This window comes from Rutilus rutilus, assembly GCF_951802725.1.
Source record: "Rutilus rutilus genome assembly, chromosome: 7".
NCBI classification, from domain to species: Eukaryota; Metazoa; Chordata; class Actinopteri; order Cypriniformes; family Leuciscidae; genus Rutilus; species Rutilus rutilus.
Genome location: NC_140221.1, coordinates 25,362,786 through 25,387,749, shown reverse-complemented (window position 1 = coordinate 25,387,749; position 24,964 = coordinate 25,362,786). Strand labels below are relative to the sequence as shown.

The 24,964-nt window shown below is 36.4% G+C and overlaps 1 protein-coding gene across 3 annotated transcripts in view; it reads right to left on the bottom strand.

The window, feature by feature from the left end:
• The window catches only part of lrch2 (leucine-rich repeats and calponin homology (CH) domain containing 2), a 101,428-nt gene that overhangs the window by 32,757 nt on the left and 43,707 nt on the right, over positions 1-24,964 (bottom strand). The window contains exons 10-16 of one of the 3 annotated variants that reach the window (XM_084414351.1): positions 24,894-24,958; positions 11,184-11,288; positions 9,014-9,082; positions 7,728-7,787; positions 4,545-4,593; positions 2,960-2,998; positions 1,824-1,964 (exon numbers count right to left, since the gene is read on the bottom strand). In XM_084414351.1, the coding sequence (XP_084270477.1) occupies positions 1,824-1,964; positions 2,960-2,998; positions 4,545-4,593; positions 7,728-7,787; positions 9,014-9,082; positions 11,184-11,288; positions 24,894-24,958 (528 nt within the window). The remainder of the gene's footprint in view (positions 1-1,823; positions 1,965-2,959; positions 2,999-4,544; positions 4,594-7,727; positions 7,788-9,013; positions 9,083-11,183; positions 11,289-24,893; positions 24,959-24,964) is intronic. The other 2 variants (XM_084414350.1, XM_084414349.1) reach the window with 2 other exon arrangements.

Sequence of the window (24,964 nt, the reverse complement as noted above, 5' to 3'; positions counted from 1 at the left end):
ACGATTGTTTGTCAAATTGCTAGATAGAGGTGGCCCTAATTTTTTTGTGAGAATTTTAGTGTTTTGGTATGCCCATCAAATGTTTCTGGTTAAATGGGACAGTGTTGTATCTGCTCCAATCCATGTTAGTAATGGAGTGTGACAAGGAGGAATTATGTCTCCTATTTTATTTAATGTTTATGTGGATGAATTATCAAATCAGCTAAATAGGTTAAAAACTGGCTGTCTTGTGGGCAACACTATTGTTAATCATCTTATGTATGCAGGCGACCTGGTCCTGCTCTGTCCATATAGTGCTGGGCTGCAGCAGATGCTGAAGGTGTGCTCTCAGTATGGCCTTGATTATGACAAAGTATAACGCTAAGAAAAGCCACATAACGATAGTTAGAAGTGGTGAGGACAGGAAATCAACTTTTCCGACCTTTTATTTGTCAGATAGTCCTTTTGCTGTGTGTGAGGAAGTTAAATATTTAGGTCATGTCATATCCAATGACTGGACAGATGACAAAGACCTATACCGTCAGCGCTGTAAAATTTATTCTCAAGCTAACATGCTTATAAGGAGGTTTTCTATGTGCTCTGACTCTGTGAAGTGCTCTCTGTTTAGAACCTACATCACACCGCTATATACTGCTCAATTGTGGTCTAACTATAAGAAAAAGAGTATGCAGAGGCTCAAGGTAGCATACAATGATGCAATGAGGCTGCTGCTTCGTGTCCCTAGGTGGCATAGTGCCAGTCATTTGTTTATGTCAACTAGAGTGCCAACCTGTGAGGCACTCTTAAGACAACTGATGTTTAGTTTCATGTGTCGCCTGGACAAGACAGTGAACCATATAACTGAAGCCCTAGTCAGTCCTCTGAAAAGCTGTTATAGATACACTTCTAGGTTAAGACGACATTGGTGCAATAGCCTGTATATCCTATAGGCTAATATGGAATTTTGATGTATATTTTGTATCTCCTTTTTGTACTGTATGATGGTGTTATATGGACCTGTGTCTGCAATAAAGCTTTATTTTTATTATATATATATAATAAAGTATATCAAAAATACCAAAAATAGAGGTCCACCCTATTAAACCAAGGTCCACCCACTTGGAGATTTCTGGCCTTGCCACTGCCATGTACTGTGAATGTTTCCACAATGAGTTCAATAAAGACATGAAATTGTGTTTGTTGGTGTGCTATTTGTTTAAGCGGACTGTGTTTATCTATTATTGTGCCATAGTTTTAAAATTTTAACATCAATTTATGAAGAAATTCAGGCAAATCTAGCAACTCTGAGACTACGAAGTGAAAGCAGCAAGGTACATTGAAATGAGACAATTTTAATACGGAGTCGTCTAGAATTTTGTCCATTTTTAATGTATAACATTTACAGCTAATTATTAGCAAGATCACAAGGCAAGATTTGAACAATATGCGCAGGACTAGGAACTGATGCTAAACTCACAATGCAGAGTTTCTAAAGCACCTCAAAAGAATAATCTTCTCACAACCTGAATCGTCATGTTTTAGATAAGGACAGAAGTAAAGGAATTTGTCAGGCATTTTAACAACATCTGGGGCAAGATATCAAGATACCAGGGACTGAGACTAGGGGTATTCTAACTAGTGGTGATTCTATCATATCAAAAGTGTCAACACGGCACAGAATAATAAAAAAATCCCAAACTGAACAATTCAAGCAATTTTCCAACAAGTGGCATAAAGTGTTAAAATATGTGTGTGTGCATTTCTTTGACAGAACAAGTGAGAGAGAGAGAGAGAGAGAGAGAGAGAGATAGAGATAGAGACCATGTGCATAATTGGGTGTATACCTTCAGGTAGTCTTTTCTCAGGTATTTATTTCTTCTCCGATCCTCATTCTGGTTGAGAACAGGAGGAACCTCTGGCCATTTTGGCTCTGAGTCACTGCTTTCTGATTTCAAACTTCCATCAAACGAGCAAGAGGAAGAAGGCTGAGGGACAAATCACAATATAACAGTGATTGACAGGTCTCAACTATAAAGAGGCCTCAGGGCAGTGTGAGAGTGTTTTAGACCAGTTGGCAAAACTGTAACCTGCTTTTTTTGGGCCAGTGCTTCACTGGCACTGAAAATCAAACATTCATTGACATTCACAGATAATGTTATGTGGTTGGCTAACACAGATGAGTTTTGTTGGAATTTCAAAAATGACATAAATGATCAAAAGCATGAAAGTATCAGTAAGAATGTGTTGAAAACTACAAACCAATTAGCAATATTTGAGATTCTATGCCATTGTTTTCTAGCAAAAGTGTGTTTATGAAATTATGGAGTTACATTTTAACTGCATAATTTTTAGCTTGTAATGTAAGGAATGGGCGAACAAAATGTTGTAAAGAAAATGTAATGAAATATACACTCCTGTTCAAATGTTTGGTGTTAGTAACTTTTTTTTATAATTTATTTTTTACATGTTTTTGAAAGAAGTCTCTTATGCTCACCAACGCTGCATTTATTTGATAAAAAATACAGTAAAAACAGTAATATTGTGAAATATTTTTACAATTTAATATAACTCTAAGATGTAATTTATTCCTGTGATGACAAAGCTGAATTTTCAGCATCATTACTCTAGTCTTAAGTGTCACATGATCCTTCAGAAATCATTCTAATATGCTGATTTGCTGCTCAAGAAACATGTATTATTATCATTGTTGAAAACAGTTGTGCTGCTTAGAATGGAAACCATGAGACATTTTTTCAAGGTTCTTTTGTGAATTTAAAGTAAAAAAAAAACAACTGTCACTGATCAATTTAATACATTCTTTCTGAATAAAAACATACACTTATTTAAAAATATCAACCCCAAACTTTTGAACAGTAGTGCAAATCTGAGTAAAATTACTACAAGAACCTCCGACATTAGAACCTTTACTGTAAAAGGTAGAAATTAATGAGAAGGAGGAATGTGATGAAGGAAGAGTGACCTCAGAGAAAGCTGCATCTTCATCAGTGAGATCAGTCTCCTTAAAAAATAAATGCACACACACACACACACACACACACACACAAAAACAACAACAAAAAACAGAATGAGTAAGAATGGAATTCTCAGACACAATAATGAAATTAGCAGGCCCAGATGAAATCTGGAGACTATTTTACGTTTTCTGCACTGCTTTGGGGGTAGGTGGGGTGGGTCTGTAGAATTTTGGGAACAGTCATGTAAATGTAAACAGTTGTATGTGTTCAACAAAGCTGAGAGCACTATACTGATATTAGTACCTGAAAACTTAAAGATGCGTTCAGTAGTTTAGTGGCAAAGTTTTACACATGAAGAAATAAGTAGTGTTTTTGTGAAGTCATCTGAATGACGTACACTCACATGAGATGAAGACTGTACTCATAATAGTTTTCTACATAAAATGTTTTAATTATGCATGCGGGTCACCGAGCTCAATGCTGAAATGACGTGTTCCGCAGTGTTTCACTAAACGTCAGTGAGAATCCTCTCGCTCATTGGCTGCTGCCTTTGTAGATACACTAGTAATGTAGTGTTGTTTGGTTATGCAAAGAGCAAAAATTTGACTACCGAACACACTTATTATCGTGCTTAACCAGCAGAGACAACGAGAGAATCAGTACCTGTACCGCCAAAGCAGCAGAAAAGGTCTGAAGCCAGAAGACATGAAGGCCAACAAAGACAAAAAACGTATGCAAACATTGATAAGACATACACACAATTGGAATATTTGATGATGGAGAAAATCCTGAATAGTGATGCCCAAGATTCTGTTTATTAGACAGGTAAGGGAATTAATTAATGTTTAGACAGCTCTCTAAAACACACCAATAACAGTGTAATTTACAAAAAAAATAGGGCAACACTTTAGATTAGGTACACATTCATTATTAACTAGTTGCTTATTAGCATGCATATTACTAGCATATTGGCTGTTTATTAGTACTTATAACGCACATATTCATTCCTTATTCTGCATGACCATATTCTAGAACCCTTAACCCTACACCATACCTAAACATAACCACTACAACAACTACCTTACTTACTATCAATAAGCAGTAATTAGAAGTTTATTGAGGGAAAACTCCTAGTTAATAGTGAACACGTGTGACCAAACTTAGAAATAATCACGCTGATTGACGTCAATAGATTGCAGTGCAGCGTCTAACACCATTGTGGTGTTGGTAGTTAAAGTACATGAAAAACAGCGATGCTAATGCTAGCTAAAAAAACTACTGAATGCATCTTTAGTAGTCAATATATTACATAAATGAACACACATGGCTTGGGAATAAAAGGGATGATAGAATTGGCGCACTGTCAGTGCTACTATAAAACAAGGGCTTGTATGAAGAAGCCAATCTCACACTGAGATGCCAAAGAACTGACACTTAATGAATTGTAATCCTTTATAATTCACAGTGACTTTCCAATGAAAAGCCAGCCAGTATTTCTTACAAGGTGAGACAAAATGCATGCGGCTACACGCATTATTGCGTACAATGGCGTGTATGACTGCGTGTGCTTGTAAACGTGTATATTGGTACCTGTCCACTTAAGGCAGAGGCTGAGCTGCTTCCTTCATCTAGTGATGCACTGTAAGAAAAACAGAAATATTGAGTGACATGGACCCCCAAAACATACAAATGTGGGCTTAAGGGCTATTGCACTACGATACTAATGTGTGCATTTATGTTGGGACAGATATGGGAATGACTCAACTATGTGTGAGGCCTGATGTGTTGACAGGTCATTAATGTACCTGATCTGTCTGTGGACGATGAGGGTAATTCGAGGCTCTATTCTAATTCTTTCATTGTGCACAATGAATGTGGAAAATGCACATGTGTTAAGACCTACAGTTGACACTTGGCAGGTCATAAATCCAGCAGATGAATGGTCTACATCAACCTAAATATGTTATTATACCTTAATCATGCTGTGGGGTAACATTTTCAGGCAGTGAGAGGCAAGTCTGGAGATGTAACACTAAGGCTGGGATTGCTTTCTGCAGACATGACAGGTCTGTCACAGATATTATGTGCCTTGTAGTATCTGTCAAATGATACCACTTGTATTATTGATCGCTATCAGGATGTGAGAGAGTTTCAGCCAGTATTTGATTTGATTGGAGGTGAAATTGTTGACAATGAGAATGCACTAGAAAAATAATTTGTTGTACAGGACCTCCAAAAAGTGTTGGAGAAACAGTATGGTTGTGGCGCATTAGTATGAGCAACTGATGCCCTGGTTCACTACTTCAGTCATAGTGTGACTGTTACAACTATTTCCAGGTGTATACATTCGTGTCTCTACCTGCTCAACTGTCAAATCTATAGCTTCTCCACCCTGTTATCACCTCCCTCTCAGTTGTTTTTTTTATTTTAAGGGCGTTTCCACCATCAACAGAGAGATCTCAGAGATTAAACTCCTGAGGATTCTCCACCCTACAAACGCTCACAGTTTAAAATAAATGTGCAAATGCAAAGCTTTGTTTTTATGAATACCGAATAGTCTGGCACAACTAGTAACACTTTATAACAGCATTATAAATCATTAGCAGATAGAATAAAAACAAGGTAACGCATAAGAACAACATCTTAAAATAAGGTTCCATTCATTAACATTTGTTTCATGAACAATTTCTTTTTTTATATTTCAGGTGAATGTTCATTTCTATATATACATTTGTAACATTTATTATCAATAAACACAAATTAACTATTACGTCTATTAATGATATTAAATTTAATAAATGCTGTAAAAAATGTCATTGTTAGTTCATGAAAACTAATGCATAAGTGAATGCTATCAAATTATGTTAATATGTTGCATGTTAAAGGGATGGTTCGGAGTAAAATCAACCAAGGGTCCTTTGCACCATGACCTCGAGCCAAACACCCCCCCAGAAGCTTTTTTTCCCTTGGTTGAACATTGTTAAAGTTAGTGCCCAGAATGGTACCAAACTTATACAGTAGTACAAAAATAGGTTCTGTACTCATAAAACGAGGCATTGGAAAGTTTGTAAGTACATCAGGAGTTTATTTAAATAACACTTGCCTGACGGCTCATGCTACTCCTAACCCGGACGTCGACGTCACTTCATTGATTAGGGAAAAGCACGTAAAAGTCCTGGCAGAAAGTGATGCACTAATATTGTGTTGGTAGTACCAGTTTGCAACAATTATTAGTTAACACTAAGTTGTTAACACTTCGGAAAAAATGATAATTCGTCGTTACACTACATCCTTATGCATCACTTTCTGCCAGGACTATTACGTGCTTTTCCCTAATCACTAAAGTGACGTCGACGTCCGGGTTAGCGGTAGCATGAGCCGTCAGGCAAGTGTTATTTAAATAAACTCCTGATGTACTTACAAACTTTCCAATGCCTCGTTTTATGAGTACAGAACCTATTTGTACTACTGTATAAATTTGGTACCATTCTGGGTATTATTAGTGGGGTAATTTACGAGATACATCATAGGATCCATTAGCGCTTTCACTAAGCCATTCAGTTGATATCTCTAAATTAGCTCTAACTTTAATCATGTTCAACCAAGGGAAAAAAAGCTTCTGGGGGGGTGTTTGGCTCGAGGTCATGGTGCAAAGGACCCTAGGTTGATTTTACTCCGAACCATCCCTTTAACATTAGTTTAACTGACAGTATTTTTTACAGCATTTATTAATCTGGGTAATATTAATTTATACTTAAATTTATACTTAAAACTACCATTACCTAACTTTAATTTGCAGTGAAAAAAATTGCATTTATAAATTAGAATTTAACAAGATCAATAAATGCTGTAAAAATATTGTTTTTTTCATGATACCTTATGCATTAACTAATGTCAATATATGGGAGATTATTGTAAAGTTTTAATGAAAATGTATGAAGTGTCATGATATTTCTAATGTACATTAACCATACATTATCTGCTAATAAATATACAATGTAATGATTTTTGTGAATTTTATTCAAGTTTTAAGTTTTCGGTGTCTTCCAGTTATTTTAGCTGTCCAAAAAGTCCATAATACTATTTGATATTGCGAACTAGTATTTGTTATAATATTATTTTAATTTAATATTGTAATAACTAGCAGTTATTCAGTAGAACATGGGGGCTGACCGGAGCTAAGCTACGCTATTGTACTTTTACCAAGCTAATTGCTAGCGCGAGATACGAGCACTCGTGTCCCATACACCGCACGATGTCTCTGCAAGTGGGGCATCGGTAAAGCAACCCAGCAGGAGGCAGTACTGTCTTCTTTCTCTTTTAAAATTATACAGGCAAGGCCCCATCCCAAGTTACACATCTCCCTCCATGATGGTGAGAGACACATTTTTACATAACAAGACAGTAAATGAACCAAGAACACCCGAACTAACTTGAACATAAACATACTAACTTTACTAACACAAAAACCCAACCATCTTGTTTTAATAACGCATAAATCAACTCCCAACAAACAATTACCCATAATGCACCATGCTGCTACCGCTGACTGCCGGGTCATTACAATATTATAATCATAAATAAACTGGTTCGTAGCACAAATTTACTGCGCTTTGTTATTCTTCTGGTTACTTACCTAAAGCGGCTAAAGAATTAGACAACCCGCACATTCACAGGAAATAGCTTACTTGAGCGTTGGAAAATAAAGGTGAATAAACTATATTTTTTACGAAATCAGAATGTGTGTGGAAGTCTGTGAGTGCATCAGAATACCTTCTGACAGTCTGAGATGGGGATCTCTGTTTCGTGCTGCTCCCTGAGTGGCTGAGAAACCTGCAAGAACAGAACAACCATTCTGTCTTTTGACACTTCAAATAATGCAGAAAAAAATGTCAATGTTGGTGTCACGATATGAGAATGAATGTAGTCTTTGTTTAACCTGCATCTGTAGTGGTGTTTAACAAATGTATCTTTGTACCAAGAAAAAAAAAAAGAAAAGAAAAGAAAAGAAAAAAAAAGCACACATGCTTGACAGCAAAACTGACGTAAACAATTCCTCCACATGAAAAAGGCAATTGTTATAGACCTGGGTCACAATGGGGCTTTCGCAACGGAGGAACCTTTTCATAGTTCCTAGAACTATTGGCGGAAGTTCCAGGATTTTGGCGCGTTCGCACCACTGGAACAAGGTACAATTTTAGTTCTAGGAACTTATTTAGCTCCTACTTCAGAGCAGGGTTTAGTTCTAGGAACTCCTTTTGGAGGAACTAATTTAGCTCCTACTTCAGAGTCTAAACCAGAACTATCCGTGATGTTGGTGTACGCTGATTGGCCAAACGCGTGCGAAACACCAGCACCCACCATTTTTACCCGCCATAACAGTCATGTCTAATACGTTATTAGATAGAATAGAACTGTTATACATAGAAAGTAGACCGTAATGAAAAGGTATTAGCGTATGCCGTGTGGTTGATGTCCAGTGTCGATAGCTGAGCAGAAATGCATAATTATGTTTCGCTTGGTCCCCTCAAAGTCACGTTGGATTTTCTCCTCAAACCACATTCACAGGTGACAAAAACTGATTTTTGGTAATGCACCTCAGTTTAAACAGCCAGATTGAATTTCAGGTAATTTTTCATTATTTAAGATGTGATGCATATGAAACGTTATACAATTTGTGAAAACAATCAGTGCTAAAGATGGGATTTGAAAAACAACTAAAAAATGTGCACAATGATTTTCTAGGTTAGACGCACTTCTGAGCATTCTCAACTCATGATGTCTGCCCAATTATCCGTAAAGCGCATTGGCTTATGATTCACAGCAATCTTTGAAAATGCATGTAATTTCTTCTCATGTGAAATGAACCGACAAATTCAAAGTTTCCACATCTGCACAACACCCAAGCCAGGACATGCACGTATGTACTTATTAACACACAGCACGTAGACGCCAGATGTACTGGACATGTGTCATACACCCTCATATCAGATACAGTATGACACATATCCACCATTTGAAATAAACACACATATAAACACACACAGCTCTCCTTCTACCTGTGAGCTCTCCCCGCTGCTCTTCTACGGTGAATTAGACTCTCTGCCCTACAAATTAGGGACCGCCTCCTGAGAGTCAAATGTCATGTGTGTACCGATCAGATCCCAGGATTAGGTGGAGATGGAAGGGATGGAGAAGGAAGGAGAAAGAGGAGGAGGAATATGGTTCATTTGTTAGTAAATAGAGTGTCTGAATTACTTCAATACATCTGACAGCCGATCTCTCCTTCAGATGCAGCATGCATGGATGAGAGTTTCGAATTGGAACTGTCAAATCTTGCTTTCATCTGTGAATCTCTCATAGACATAACTTACAATGAAAGAGAGCAAAGTCATAGGAGGTATTAGGATGAGGTTCAAAAGAAAGAAAAAGTGAATAAAGAACAGAGTAGCGTATTTTAAAAGATATATCTACATTATATTGGGACGTCAATTTACTGTTTTCAGTAAGTAGAATTAATTTCAATAACACAAATTTTAAAAAGCATAACTCATGCGTCTCCAGCAAACCTCAGTCCCACCCCTGCCTATAATTTACAAGTAACCATGAACACCTTGATTAGCTGCTTTGCAGGTTTGTTTGATTCCGTGGTGTAAAATATTTGAATAAATGTAATTAGTTCCTGTACTTAAGTAACATTTTGGCTACTTTGTAGTTTCCGGAGTATTAAAGATATTAGCGACTTTTACTCTACTACATTTTTGAATAAGTATACTCTTTTCTCCAATACATTTGTGATGAGTAATGCAATTACTTGTTACATTTTGCATGGCACCTAACTTTTTCTACAGCAGTTTATTTCTGCAACAAAATCTTGTGCGTTTTGCCCTGACTCACCCAAACTTGTCAACAAGGCTACTTTACGTGAATGCGAGTGCATTAGCAGGTAGTTGTGAATCGCAGGCATTTCATATATGAGATGAGGCCATGCCTGCAGCTGCTGATGAGGCCGAAACCAGCATGTCCATAGCAAGTAGGCTTTGACTATTTCATTTAACTTTACATTATTGAATTGATCCGTTATACTGAAGAGACGGTTATATTTTGATTTTAGAAAATAAACAAGTGATTGCTCTCCACACAAATCAACTGTTTCTTGTTTTTCACTAGTATGTTTCTTAGTTGTTGAGGACTAGAGCATATTTGAGCCTACATTCAGCAAGGTAAAATACTTAAGTAGGCCAACTGTTAAAATCAGATACTCTAAGGCCCGGTTCCACAGACAGTGCTTAGATTAAGCCAGAATTAGGGCTTACTTAGATCAATTAGGGCATTTAAGTAGCTTTTATATCAGCGCCTTAGAAAAAAAACATTACTGGTGCATCTTGAAACAAAATTCCACTTACATATTTTAAGATATATCAGTGCAAGTTGCTTTCAGTTAAAACAGCTCAAACATGCATTTTAGTCTGGGACTAGCTTAAATCGCTTTTACTCAAGTCGTATTGAAATTGGTGACTTGTAACTTGTAATAGAGTCATTTTTGCTATACGGTATGGCTTTTCCTCAAGTATGGCTTTCAGGTACTCTTTACACCTCTGGTTTGATTGGGGTTGGAGCTGAACTCTCCAGGAGCAGGGTTGGAGACCCCTGGCATAACCTTACTGGCAGCGCTAGATGTGGGAATTTAGTTAAAAGCCCATGTTAATCTACCTTTAATGCATAGAATTCGACTATTCGATTATTTTGTGACAAAGAGCAATCATTTAAATGACTGGGGAGCCTTTAGTTCTGCAGACAACCCTGAAGAAAAGAGTAACTAGTTCAGTGGTGCAAAACCCACAGCCATGTAGAGTTTAGCTTCAATCCTAATTAGACTTTTTTTAGTTGTATCTCTGGGGATAGATTTATTTTATTCAAATTATACCTTGGAGATGTAACATGTCAATATTTAATTGTAAAGTATATATATAATATTCCAATGTTTAATGCTAATGGTGCCAAATACACCTAGTCTGGGCTAAGCCCCAAATATACAATAACCCTAGAACAGCCCCTTTATATTAACAATTTTTATAATGTGTAGTCAGTGGAAGTCTTTGTTTTGATTTTTTTTAATCGATTGACAGCCCTAATATTACAGGGAGTCTGAGGGACTTACTGTATATTTGTTTGATGGGCTCTGAAGGTTGCATGACCATGTGTGATTTAGCATGAAAGAAAGATCACCTGTTCTGTTGCTCTTGTTGTAGTAGCTGTACTGCAATCTTCCTCAGATCCAACACTTCCTTCAAGTCATCCTCCTCTTCTTCAACTAACTGCTCTTTCTCTGAGCTGAAGTAGATGAGAGAGGAAGACAAAAAAGAAAGAGACAAAAGGAGGTTATTGCTGAATTCTTAATCTGTACACAATTTACATCAAACCGTTAAAAACAAATCCTTACACGGAGTTATTTAAAATTAAGATGCTATTATAAGATTTCACAGTGTCTGTGAAGTTAAAGGAATTCATAAAAGAATAGATTGTTTAGAAATATCATATAATGTTTAACAACCAAACAGACAACCAATGTGGCTATAAATTAATGCAATAATGTGTTTAATTAATTTCTGGTGGACCATTACCAAATGTACTAATGCACAAAATATTGTGTTTTTGGCTTGAAGTCATATGACAGACATCATATGACAGATGGATTAAGGAAGTCCTATATAATCTAAAACTTGAGAGGCTAAGGTTCTCCCTTAGAGGCTCCTTGAGGAGATTTGATAAAACTTGGAACCCCTTGCTTTCCATCATAGACTCCCTAGACATCATACCTGAGGAGTGAAATGTTTATGTCCTTTGGATCTACAGTGTAACTAACCACCAATGCAAGATTTTTTATTTATTTATTTATTTTTTATTATTTTATTTATCTATCTAATCTATCTATTTTTTTTATTTTTTTATTTATTTATTTTTATTTTTAAATTATTTTTTATCTTAATTTTTTGTATTGTATTGAGTTTGTCTTCTAGGAGCAAGGGGCATCAGGTGGTGGGATCCCATGTAGGGGAATGAAAAAATATGAGCACTGTTTCATATTTATAAGTACTGTTTAACATTGTGTACATTTTGTATGGTTTGTGCTCAATAAAGCATAAAAAAAAAAAAAAAAATTTAAATTGTTGAATGCTCTCTGAAAATTCATATAAATTTTCAGCATTTTAGAGCAATTTTGCATTGGTAATCATTTTCTGTAATGTATGTTTAGCAGTGATATAAATTATTTGAGTTACAAATCTTATTAAAAAAGCATATAGATGTGGTAAATTAATAGATTTATATGGCAAATTAATAGAAACTAGGGCTGCACGATTTGGGGAAAATGTCATATTGCGATAATTGAGGTCAATATTGCGATTGCGATATGTGATATAATAAACAAATGGTTTCATGAGTCAACTTGCTTGGTTCTCAAGGAAAATAAATGCACACACAGATTAGTGATAATCTGCCTAAAGAAAAAAGTTATTTAGTCAAGAGCAGTGAGTGTTTTTCTCTGTTCCCTTTGTTCTTTGATTAACTTTAGAGACAGATATAATTAGTGGCTACTGTGTACTGTCCCTTTAAAGGAATAGTTCACCCAAAAATGAAAATTCTGTCATCATTTACTCTCCCTCAAGTTGTTCCAAACCTGTATGACTTTCTTTCTTCTGCTGAACACAAAAGAAGATTAAAATACTATGGATGTCAATGGGGACCAGCAACTGCTTAATTACCAACCTTCTTTAAAATATCTTCTTTTGTGTTTAGCAGAAGAAATGAAATCATACAGGCTTGGAACAACTTGAGGGAGAGTAAATGGTTTTGGGTGAACTATCCCTTTAAGACCAGCCGCTGTTGACAGAGACGCGGATCTCACACGCCTCATTTTCTCACGAGTCACAACTCTTCACGTTCATCATAAGACTACTCTTATGTTATGAAGATACTCGACAAAAAGACATTTTGGCATAATTGTGTGCTATTGTTCATTCAAGCTCGAAAGAGAACTGTATTCTGGCATGCTGTTTTGTGCGCACGCACGATATTAGCGCGAGTCTTTCTGTGTGTCACAGTCAGGACATTCACAGGCAGCGCGTTCTTTTTGGCATACATGTGTGTTGTTCATTCTACCGCGAAAGAGAACTTGATACTGGCGCATGTCTATCTGTGGGTCGTATGTGTGTGTGTGTCAGGAGGACATTCACTGACAGCGCGTTCTTTTTTGTCTTATCGCGCATGAATGGTTTAAAAGCATTTGCATGAATAAGAGCGGGATCATGTAACACTAGCCAAAGGATGCCAAAAATTATCAGATGCTGCGTTAATTGCGTTAATAGCGCTAATTTGTTTATTTCATATAAAATCACAGCATTTTGCGTCATATAATCGCGTAGGCTTGACATCGCGATTGCGATACGATTAATCGTGCAGCACTAATAGAAACAAAAGCTTTTTTGGGAAGTAAAGTAAATAATTTATTGAATAGGTTCTGCTGAGGCCATCCAAAAAAAGATTAAAATAAAATCCCAAACCACATATTCATAGTTTGGCACCACCCTTTTTTTTAACCATATAAGAAGTTCCTCTCATCCGCCAATGTAAAAGCCTATAAACAGCATTCCCAACAGCACAAACACCTCCTCAAGTGGATACATCGCAGGAACACCACATAACCGCAAGCATGGCTAGTAACTCGGAATTTACCGGATGACTCAAGTATTTGTTTGTTTCTGCTGGATACTACAGAATCTGGGAATTCTCTGGAAAACATGGAGACTCGGCAACCTGAAAAACCACAAGACGACTACGGCATAAAAACTCCAGCGAATGTTCTATCTAACTCCATTTTTCCCTTCCTTTATCATTTTGCCATTTATATTAGGGATGCACGATATTGCATTTTGGCCGATATTCGATATGCCGATATTTTCAAACTAATTTTGTCCGATACCGATATATATACACACATTTTCCCCCTGATATATTTACACTTTAATTTTACTGAAGAGAAATCCAAGTCTCTCTCCTGTACTACCTTTACCGTATTACACTCATGTGTTGTAGATAAGATTATTTCACTTGGAGAATAAATGATATGCCAGTGCCACATTTTATTTTAAGTTCAGACTTCAAACTTCAGTCCTTAGGAGTAAAAAAAAAAAAAAAAAGTACATCTTCTACTTGAACAGGTCTACCAAATGCTCCCCTGTTTTCAGTGCTGATGCAGTGGCGACCCGTTCATGTAACCTGTAAGGGTGGTGCTGCCAATAAAGCAACTAAAAGCTGTCACAACGAACCGCAAAAGTAATGATTATGAATATGTCAAATATAGCAAGGAGACATTTTAATTGTTTATTAATAAACAAGTGTTTTCTGTGTCGGCTGCAAAGATGAAGTTGACGATGACTCGCGATCTTCGCAGTAGTGAACGCGCCAGAGAGAAATGCACATTTCGGATTACATAGTTTTCTTTCGTTTTGAATTGTTCGGTTTAAAAATATGATTCTGTAGCGTTCTGTAGATAATAGATATATTTCTCAGGTCTGTGAGGCAAGTAGGCTATGCTGAGTTTCGTTTCATTTATGAGACTAGCTCCAGTTCAATCGCGGGCGCCTCCGTGTCGTGATATCTATTATCTATTATCTGCTTTACTTATTATTTATTAAATCCAGGCAATTGGTTGATTGAAACATTGAAACATTGATTAAAATTAAGATACAATTAATACAAAACGAAATTCACTTAGAAAGGCTTTGTGCTTTCTGTTTGAGGTCTCTGTGGAAGTTTTAAAGCAGTCTCTTTTAGTGCCGCTTTCAGAGCGCTCACGTCCGTAACGGAGAACTGTCACTGTTTTTCCTCATAAATGCGAACACAAAAAATAAAAAATAAATGAATATTTTATGCTCTGTGGAGAGCATAGTAGCTTGGAGAGTTTACATTAGTAAGCTACAGGACATCGTCTTTCAAAACATGACCTGCTGCACGAAAGAGAAAAAAAATTACTGCGTCATTGTACCCAGCACTTCTGAAAATGCACTTGCGAATGCGTCTCTGTCCCCAGCACATTTCAAACCAAACTGATGCCCATGCTTGAAATGCCTCCACATGTTAAGTTGCTGGCCCTCATGCACGGTCGTCACGTGCACATAGGAAACACGCCACCCTATCGGCAAGGCTCATCGGCAGAAATTATCATATCGGCCGATGCCGATGATGGTCATTTAAAGCTTTTATCGGTCGATACCGATGTTGTGCCGATATCATCGTGCATCCCTAATTTATATAACTTTTAGCAAAGTGTATCTGAATAGTGCTAATATATAATTAAATTAGTTGATTATTGTTGACTAGTGCAAAAAATAAATAAAATGCAAATACACCTCCATTCTCTGGCAATCCGGAATCTTTCCACAATATTAGGAGTCTGGATGTACAGTAAATAACTCTTCTGGATTACCTAGGCAAAACAAATCAGACACGTAAAGTGTGACTTATGACTTAAAAGATTGGCACTGGCACAGTCATGCTACTTTGAGGCTTCAATTAACCGTGCCAAAACAAGTTGACGTAGGTGAGTGTGCGTCACTACTACATGCCAATAGATGCAGTTGGCAAAGAGTTGCATATCGTATTTATCTTAGTGTATTGCTGTGAAAAGTATCCAGATCTTTTGTGAATTTTTCCCTCCTTTATCATTTCGACACATATTTAAAGCAAAGTGTATAATAATTGCTCATGAATGAATAAATAATTAACTAAGAAATGGACTTTAAGGTGATTCTCTGCAGATTTTTTTTTTGTTATGCTGGTTGAAAGTCTCCTCATATCCTGATAGCAATCACTCTGTTAAGCGGTCTAAATATATTTTTTATAAATATATGTCGTAGGACCATAAAATGGTCGTTCAATCGTTGCGTTTGGTCAGAACGGTCCTATAGCATGTGTTCCATGTCAGTCAACATGTCTTTGCATACCACTGCGCAGGCGGTTCACGCATGATGACGTAAGTCATCAGCGCGTTCACGTACGCTGTGCAGACAGAGCGAGAATGGCAGGCAAGCAGCAACAATCTAACTTTCCTTCTGAACCGACAACAAGTGGCACTGTCAAAGGATCTACGATCTATATATCTTCATTGGAGCCAAGCTGACTCTCATTGTGGAAACCCTGTCATGCAAAAAATATTATTACACACTGACAAGTTTTGCTAGCTAAACAAACCGAAAACTTGCTGCATCTAATTCTGTTTTTAAGATTTGTTTACATTTGGTATTGTAGTGTTACTAACTGTACAATAAAGTTTTCTCACCGGTGAATGACACATGATATTGGTATTGCAGTGAAGTTGTCTCCGGTCTTCTTGACTGTGCTTTCAGGAAGCATGGCTTTGGACGGCGATTTGCAGGGATTGTGGGACGTACGCTTTTACTGCTATCAGGCTAAAGTTAGCATTTTCCCAGATGTCCTACAGCACCTTTAATGTGACGAATTAGACAGTCATAAAAAATGTAATAATCCTCCATCCTCTAGTTCCACCCATAACATCAGTTGTCTGAATCTAAATGAGATAAAATCAAGACTGGATCTAAAGCTATGGGGCGAGGTATGCCATAACCCTGGACCAAAAGAGTTGTTTTGTGGTTCTGAACTCAATTTACCAGAACGCAAGGGAATTTTCCTGACATCTAGATACAATTGCATTACTTCCTCCTTCCTCCTGTTAACTTCTCTGGAATACCAAGGTAAGAGCTTGTAACAAAGGTGACAAAAATACCCGTGGGAAAAAAACCCACATGAAACAGAAACAACTGTAAATATAAGACAATATTGGGAATTCACATTGGCACAATCCTGCTGCACAGTTTGGAGATATTTGCTCCATTTATTATTTTTCCACAATTACTATTGCTCTTTCCTGAGATATAAAAACATTTGTCATCAAATTACGATTAGAAAGAAAAATGTGTAAAACTTTAAACAGTTACCATTGTCAATATCATACTAACTGCCATTAAATAAATGCATGCTCATTTCAGGTGCATAAATGAAAATATGTAGTTCTTTATTAGTTAACTCCTCACATCTACTAAGAGCCAATGTCTAGGCCTTGACAATAAGGACTGTCCAATGCCCATAAACGACGCTCGGCACAGTTGATAGATCTGTTCTGCATAGACACGAAAGTTTATCATTTGCACGTGATTTTAAGACTTGCCAATTTAAATATTCAAGCGCAAGAAGATGCGAAAGAGAGCTCAAAGCTTCTGAAAGCGGAGAAAACATGAATATTCATGAGTTTCCCAGACAAGCTCATCTGCGCGTGCAACTGACAATTTTAGTTCACACACATTTAGTGGATTATTTCGTTAAAAAAAAGTAATGTTTTTATTAGTATGCATGTTTTGTGCAGTCGTCTGTGATTGAATGACAGGCATTCACTTCATGTAACGTTACAGCTGAGCAACCTTCATCTACAAACTATCGTCTACATTGATTTCATTCCTTTGTACCTTGTGATGTAACAATTGAAATAAAACAGTATAAATACATACGTGGACATAATCTTTTTTTATACCTACCGTTCAACATTTTCCACGTTCACAAGCCTGTTTTCCAATGGCAGAAAAAAAAAGAATATTTTTAAATACATGAACCATTTCAATTATGTATTATGTTTTTCTGACTGTTGCCTCACCTTATGAAGTTTCAAGTGCCCCAAATATGTTTTTTTCGAATATTACCTTTCATGCAATATGTAATACAGCTGTCTGTGAATGTCAACGATCTACAAAGTTGTGAAGCCGAAAGTGCACGATAAGTAAAGTTATTGTCTCTCAAAAGAAATAATTGACTCTGAACAGCCGAAACGAGTCGCCAATCCCACTCCCGAGACCTGCATACGTAACGGCGTAACAAATTTGCCTAATGCCCGCCAATGGTCTACATTGGCTGTCCACAAACAACGTCTACTTTGACCCACCCTCGTCTCAAACACTGTAGCTGGTGTTGTGTACATGTCAAAAAGACAGTCTTATACTCTTATACTTACACTACCAAAGGATGAGAATATGAAGAGTCAGTGGTTAAGTTTATTTCAGCGATACAACAGCAGTATAACCTTTTGACGATTGCTTCTCAAATCTCTGTGAGGTCTAAATGGGATTTACAAAATGCTTATCCATTAAAAATGGGACAATACCCACTTTATTTGGACCAACTTGCTCCTCAGAATCAAAACCTGTAAGTATTATTAATTATTGATGTAAACATTTTCTACCGATAGTTCAAAATATGTAGTTTTGTGTTTTATATTGTGTAGTTATTCAGCTATGATAAAGGATGAAGCAAGATTTGTTGCACCAGTCATTCATGTTAATTCCCAAATGTACACCGCAATAATTTAGAAATATACACATTGGTTTGTTGATGGACATGATGTAGAGGAATTACAGTTGCAACATCTCATAATGTATGTCAAACTGAGTAGGGTACAACTGTCAACATTGATAATAAGAAGAATAAATGTTTCTTGAGCAGCAAATCAGCATATTAAAATGATTTCTGAAGAATCATGTGACACTGAAGGCTGGAGTAATGATGCTGAAAATTCAACTTTACCACCACAGGAATAAATTGCATTTTACAATATAATATATATTTTTTTAAATCAAATAAATGTAGCAGCAGCGTTATTGTATATTAATGAAAACATTAAAAACTGCTATGGATAGGTAAACAGTCGTAGTTTGGGCATATGGAAGTGCAACGTTGAAACTACAGTTACCTTTATGAAATAATCCACTAAATGTGCTGAGATGGCGTGAACTAATATTCTCAGTTGCAAGCAGTTGTCGCGCATGTCTGGGAAAATATTCACACAAAATTATATCAAAATGCCCGTCTTGGTGAGAATCCTAGTACATATTGTTGGTTTATGTCTTAAGTGCACATAAACAGTTGATAAATAAAACGCATGCATATCATTATGTTGGTTCCGTGCAGCTTTTAAAGTGACAGCAGCCTAATAAACCTGCTGCTGTCTGTTTTTAAATGCTAATCAAACACTAAAGTATAAAGAAGAAAAAAATCACTCCTGACTGAATATTTTTTGTAACATTAATAAAGATGAATCTATATTTAATTTATACAGTGGAGACAATGCAGTTATTTTACATTTGTTTATTTTACTTTATTCAATTTATGTAACTAAAAACTGCTATTAGACCAACCTGATAAATCTGAAAAGCACTGTTTAATAAATAAATAAACTTGATTTTCAAAAGTCAACAAATTTGCGACAGCTTAATGTAAAATTTTTGACAAGCCAAACATTTCAGCCAGTAACATGTAATTTATTTAAGCCATGAAATAAACTTAATTCTGTAAAATAAGTATAATTAACTACACAAAAAGCATTTAGAATGTCTCTAACACATTTTATAATTACCCAAAAATCCAACATAGTTCACCCCTAACGCACGTTATCACATACGTCAAAAACTTAGGCTGTCTGTCGGTTGAAATATTACAACTAAAAGCATTGACATACTGTATCACTGTCACAGTCACCAGCTAACTGTCACTGTCATCGTCAGTGTCACTGTCATCGTCAGTGTCACGGTCATCGTCACTGTCATCTGTTAGTCTCCGTCTGCACTACATTTCCCAGCATCCTCCTTGGCCCACACCTGCACCTCCTTCACCATTACCCGCACCTGCCAGCTATCATGATCGTCTTCAGCTGTTGTCTCCATTGTTCATCTGTGTATTTAAGTTCCTCCTTGTCCAATGTTCCTTGTCAGTTATTGTTTGTGCGTTACACGCTGTCTCGCATCTTGGTTATTACTTTGAGTTACTTATTAAACTAATCTTGTTACTTTTCAATGTTCATCGTCTTCATTGGATCTAAGTCATGACAACCACACTCATGGGCATCAATCACTTCACTGAATACTTGCCAAGTTGCCAGCTAAGAAATAAATCATTATTGCCTTACGTTCCATCTGTTTTCAAATCCATACAATTGAATAGTGAATATCACAACAATAATGTCTGTCAAAAAATAACATGCAGAATACACCGCAGTATTTACAAGAAGCAGAGGTCATGGGAGTACACGCATTTCCTGGAAAACCCACACTATCAGATGTTTTGACAAAATCATCGCTTTCCAAGAAGAGGGTGGAAATGACGGCCTGAGTGGTTTCAACATCCTGTCGGTCAGAGACAACAAAGTACATAATACATAATGCACGCGAGTATAAATTTGTTCTTCATTGAATCGGAATGATCAGGGAACTGAGTGAAATGCTTCATGCAAAAGAGAATAAAAGCCAATCCGAAAAACTTTGAAATCTTTTCAAATGTTTTTTTGATTGACATTTTTTATGCACAAACTACGCATTCTGATTCCGACATTCCTGATTTGAATATTTTCAATAATTTTGGCAAAAGATTAAATGTTAAATGAATGATCTTGAGATGAGTCCCTGTAGTCGTCTAAATTGACTGATGAAATAAATATTACAAACTCGACAGGTGATTTTTATAAAATGTAGTTTGATCACTATCTTCACAGTTGTTATTATCAATTATAGCCTAATAACTGATTATCAATTATACAAATTATCAAAGTTTGATAAAATGTGATTTAATATTTCAATAAAAGATGCATTTTTTTCCCATGATTTGTTATATTTAATTACCTTGTAACACTAAACATTAATGTCTCATTAGTTAACATTAGCTAATGTATTAACTAACATAAACTAACAATAAGTAATACATTTGTTTGTATTTATTTTTATATGTATTAATCTTTGTTCATGTTAGTTAATTGTTCATGTTAGTACACAGTGCATTAAATAATGTTAACAAATACAACTTTTGATTTTAATAATGTAATAGTAAATGCTGAAAGTAACATTAAATTAATTAATGCTGTAGAAGTATTGTTCATTTTTAGTTCATGTTAACTAAAGTAGTTAACTAATGCTAACTAATGAAACCTTATTGTAAAAATGCCCCTTAGCAGATTTTGACTAATACTTTTACAGGTAAAGTTTTACAAACTAGTTGTGTAATGTCGATGTAAAGCAAATACAGGTGCTGGTCATAAAATTAGAATATTATCAAAAAGTTGATTTATTTCAAGAATTCAACTTAACAGGTGAAACTAATATATTATATAGACTCATTACATTCAAAGTGAGATATTTCAAGCCTTTATTTGTTATAATTTTGATGATTATGGCTTACAGCTTATGAAACCCACGAAATCAAAATCCCAGAAAATTAGAATATTACATGAAATCACACAGTAATTACACAGTGATACCATGGTCATTGTACCAGGTTTTGGTTCTTTTGGCAGTGTGGGCAGGTGCAAATCCTGCTGGAAAATGAAGTCAGCATCTCCATAAAGCTTGTCTGCTGAAGGAAGCATGAAGTGCTCTGAAAATGTCCTGGTAGACGGCTGCGTTGAGTGGACAGCACAGTGGACCAACACCAGCTGATGACATGGCTCCCCAAACCAACACAGACTGTGGAAACTTCACACTGGACTTCAAGCATCTTGGATTGTGTGCCTCTCCATTCTTCCTCCAGACTCTGGGACCTTGGTTTCCAAATGAGATGCAAAATTTGCTCTCATCAGAAAAGAGGACTTTGGTCCACTGTGCTTTATTAAATCCAGAGTCAACGCAGCCGTCTACCAGGACATTTTCAGAGCACTTCATGCGGACTTCATTTTCCAGCAGGATTTGCACCTGCCCACACTGCCAAAAGAACCAAAACCTGGTACAATGACCATGGTATCACTGTGTAATTACTGTGTGATTTCATGTAATATTCTAATTTTCTGGGATTTAGATTTCGTGGGTTTCATAAGCTGTAAGCCATAATCATCAAAATTATAACAAATAAAGGCTTGAAATATCTCACTTTGAATGTAATGAGTCTATATAATATATTAGTTTCACCTGTTAAGTTGAATTCTTGAAATAAATCAACTTTTTGATGATAGTCTACTTTTATGACCAGCACCTGTAAATTAGTGCCAATTACATGGGGAAAACTGCTAATTGAGTAGTGACTTTTAAGAATCCCAAGTGTAAAAACAGTCATTACACAAGCCGCCCTGAAAACTCTCTTACCCTTTAGCCCTATTTGATCGTCAAGCTTCAGACAGACAAAGAATCAAACCTGTTATTGTACTGAAGAAAAGCACTTACGTTGGCACTGACTACTGACATTTTTGACAACGCAAAAAAAAAAAACCTAATTAAGATATAATGTCATCAGGTCGTGTCAGAGTGCAGTGCATTGCGAAACAGTTGTGGTTTGTTGACTATGAAAGACATGGTGATGCAAGTCAGGGAAAATGTACCACACCTGTTCCAAGTAATCTAGTGAAAAAAAAGAAAAAAAAGAGTAACTTGCTTGTACAAAACATGCATGCTTGTCACTTTTCCTGTCCTTCCTTTTCTGACACACACACACACAAATACAGTGTACCAGATGTATTTATAGAAATAATCACCTCTAGATACCACATCAAAACCTGCTCCAGTGACAAACCGCACAGCTGCATGTTTTATGGAACAAAAATTCATGTAAAATACTAAAGCCACAATGCAAAACCTGGATGGCATTTAAGCTTTTGTTTGACTAAGCTTATGTTCACACAGAACACATTTTTGCATTCCACTGCGCTGCTTTTGTTTTCTTTGTAAACACATGTGCTAGACCGATATGTTTGACTGACTGACCATCTTTTGTCAAGCCTTTCTAAAAACACAGTCCAAACGTGTCTCTAGACCTTGCGTTTTTTGTTAATTCCACTGCCCTGTTTAAAGCTGCACTGTGTCATTTTTTTTGTTGATTCTTAGCAAAAAACACTTAGTTCTTTCAAAAATATATGTGCTCATTAATGTATATTTACTTTTCAAGTAATAAAGTATTCTCCTAAGTTATCTGCCATTGAAAGTACATACGGGTGAGGGGTTCGAATGCCGGTCGCCATGTTGCCCCTCCGTCTTGAAACTACATTAGCCAAAGAGGGACATACCTGTAAATTCAAGCTTTACACTCAGTGACACAGAGACGAATGCGAGGGGGAGATTACTCGCGACTGCCGGCAGATTTGAAAGATTGCTGAAGATGGAGGATCACGGCTATTTTCGAGGACATGTAGCAGAGTCGCCAAGGAAGCGAAAGAGAGAATTAAAACGTCAACGCGACAGGCAAATCAGCAAGACCAAAGTCAATACTGGAGCTCATGAGGAGCAAAGATTTTAAAACGGACGCCGAAGTTGCCTGCTTTCTTCTCGACAGGTAATTCAGCCTATTTGTGTAAATTCAAAGTTTTATAGTTGCTTGTCTAACCATAGCATGGTTGTGCGCCAGAACGACCTCTTGTATAACTTGCGTTACTTTTCCTCACGTCAAGGCCTGTGTGAAAGGCCCCTTAACTTAAAACACAACACTACAGCTGGTACTTGTTACACACTTTGTTTGGAACACAGTCCCAATTAAAAAAAAATCCATCGTTGAGCAATTTTTTAAGAGTTTTCATGTCTTGTTAATCATTTCAATATGGTTAAACTTTTTGCTGCTAAAGAGGCTTCATCCGGTGTGACATACTGTACAGCACATCAGCTCACAATTCACACAGGAGGTCTTCTTGAAGCTCTGTTCGTGTGTCACCCCAAACTATTGTCCTTTGTGTCAGCAGCTTGGATCTTTAACCATTAGCGTACAGCCACAGTATGTATGAAACGTCTAACTATAACATGTGTTAGCATGTTTTTAAAATAAATTAATACTTTTATTCAGCAATGATTAGGGATGTGCCTGAAGCTGAATATTAGTTTAGAAAGGAAATTACACATTCTACAGAGCCCCTAAAGGGACATGGTAATGGCAAAAATACATGAGATAGATTTTTGCGTTTGCAGGCATTAGGGAGACGCTATCAATATGCAGGAATTGAAATCGCTGTTGAATGCATGCTAGTTTTTTATTTTCATTTTCCAATTTACTCTGTGTAGACTATAGGAAGCAGTGGTACTGACCACACATTTTACAAGAGAAGATATTTGTCAATAACGCTGCTCAGGGTCTGTTGAGACATCATCCTGTCAGTCATCACTTCTTACTAATGTCACGGTTCTGTTTAGTTTGTTTCATTTTCATGGACTTTTAGTTTATTTTCAGTCACATGTGTTCCTTAGTTCAGTTTCCCGACACTCTTTAGTTGTCATGGAGATTCATTTATTATCACAGGTGTTTGTCATTATTTCCCTCATTTGCTTTGTATTTAAGTTGCACCCTTTTCAGAGTTCATTTGTCCGGTCACAATGATGCTGAAAACTCAGCTTTGCCATCACAGGCATAAATTACTTTTTAAAAATATATTAAAATAGAAAACCGTTATTTTAAATTGTAGTAATATTTCAAAACATTATTGTTTCTTCTTTCAAAAACATTAAACAAATCTTACCAACCCCCAAATTTGGAACGATTTTCCTCCATTTTTTTTTTTTAAATGTAAATATTTTCATGTCTCTAGTAGGGCTGTTAAATATGAATGAATTGCATTAACTGCATGATACAGAGATTAATTAATGAAATGATAAGTTGAAACATTTGTTGACCGTAGCTAGTAAATTAAAACCTTTATGACAGTAGCTAGATTCCATAAATGGGTAAATGACCTTGAATACACACCCTTGAAGTAAGAGATATTTATGAGTGAGACGTTTTATAGTCAGGAAGTGTAGCAAAGGCAGCATTTATGATAATGGATGCAATCTGAAACGGACTCAAACCTACAAACCTCAGTAGCACGGATTTTGCGTAAAGGAATGTTCCCTATATAATATCTCCCATAAAAACAGTCAGACGTACCCAGACTCTTCTTTCCAGTTCTCTTTGTCTTTGCTTTGGTGTGTTTTCAGAACCCGCTCCAACTCCTGAGG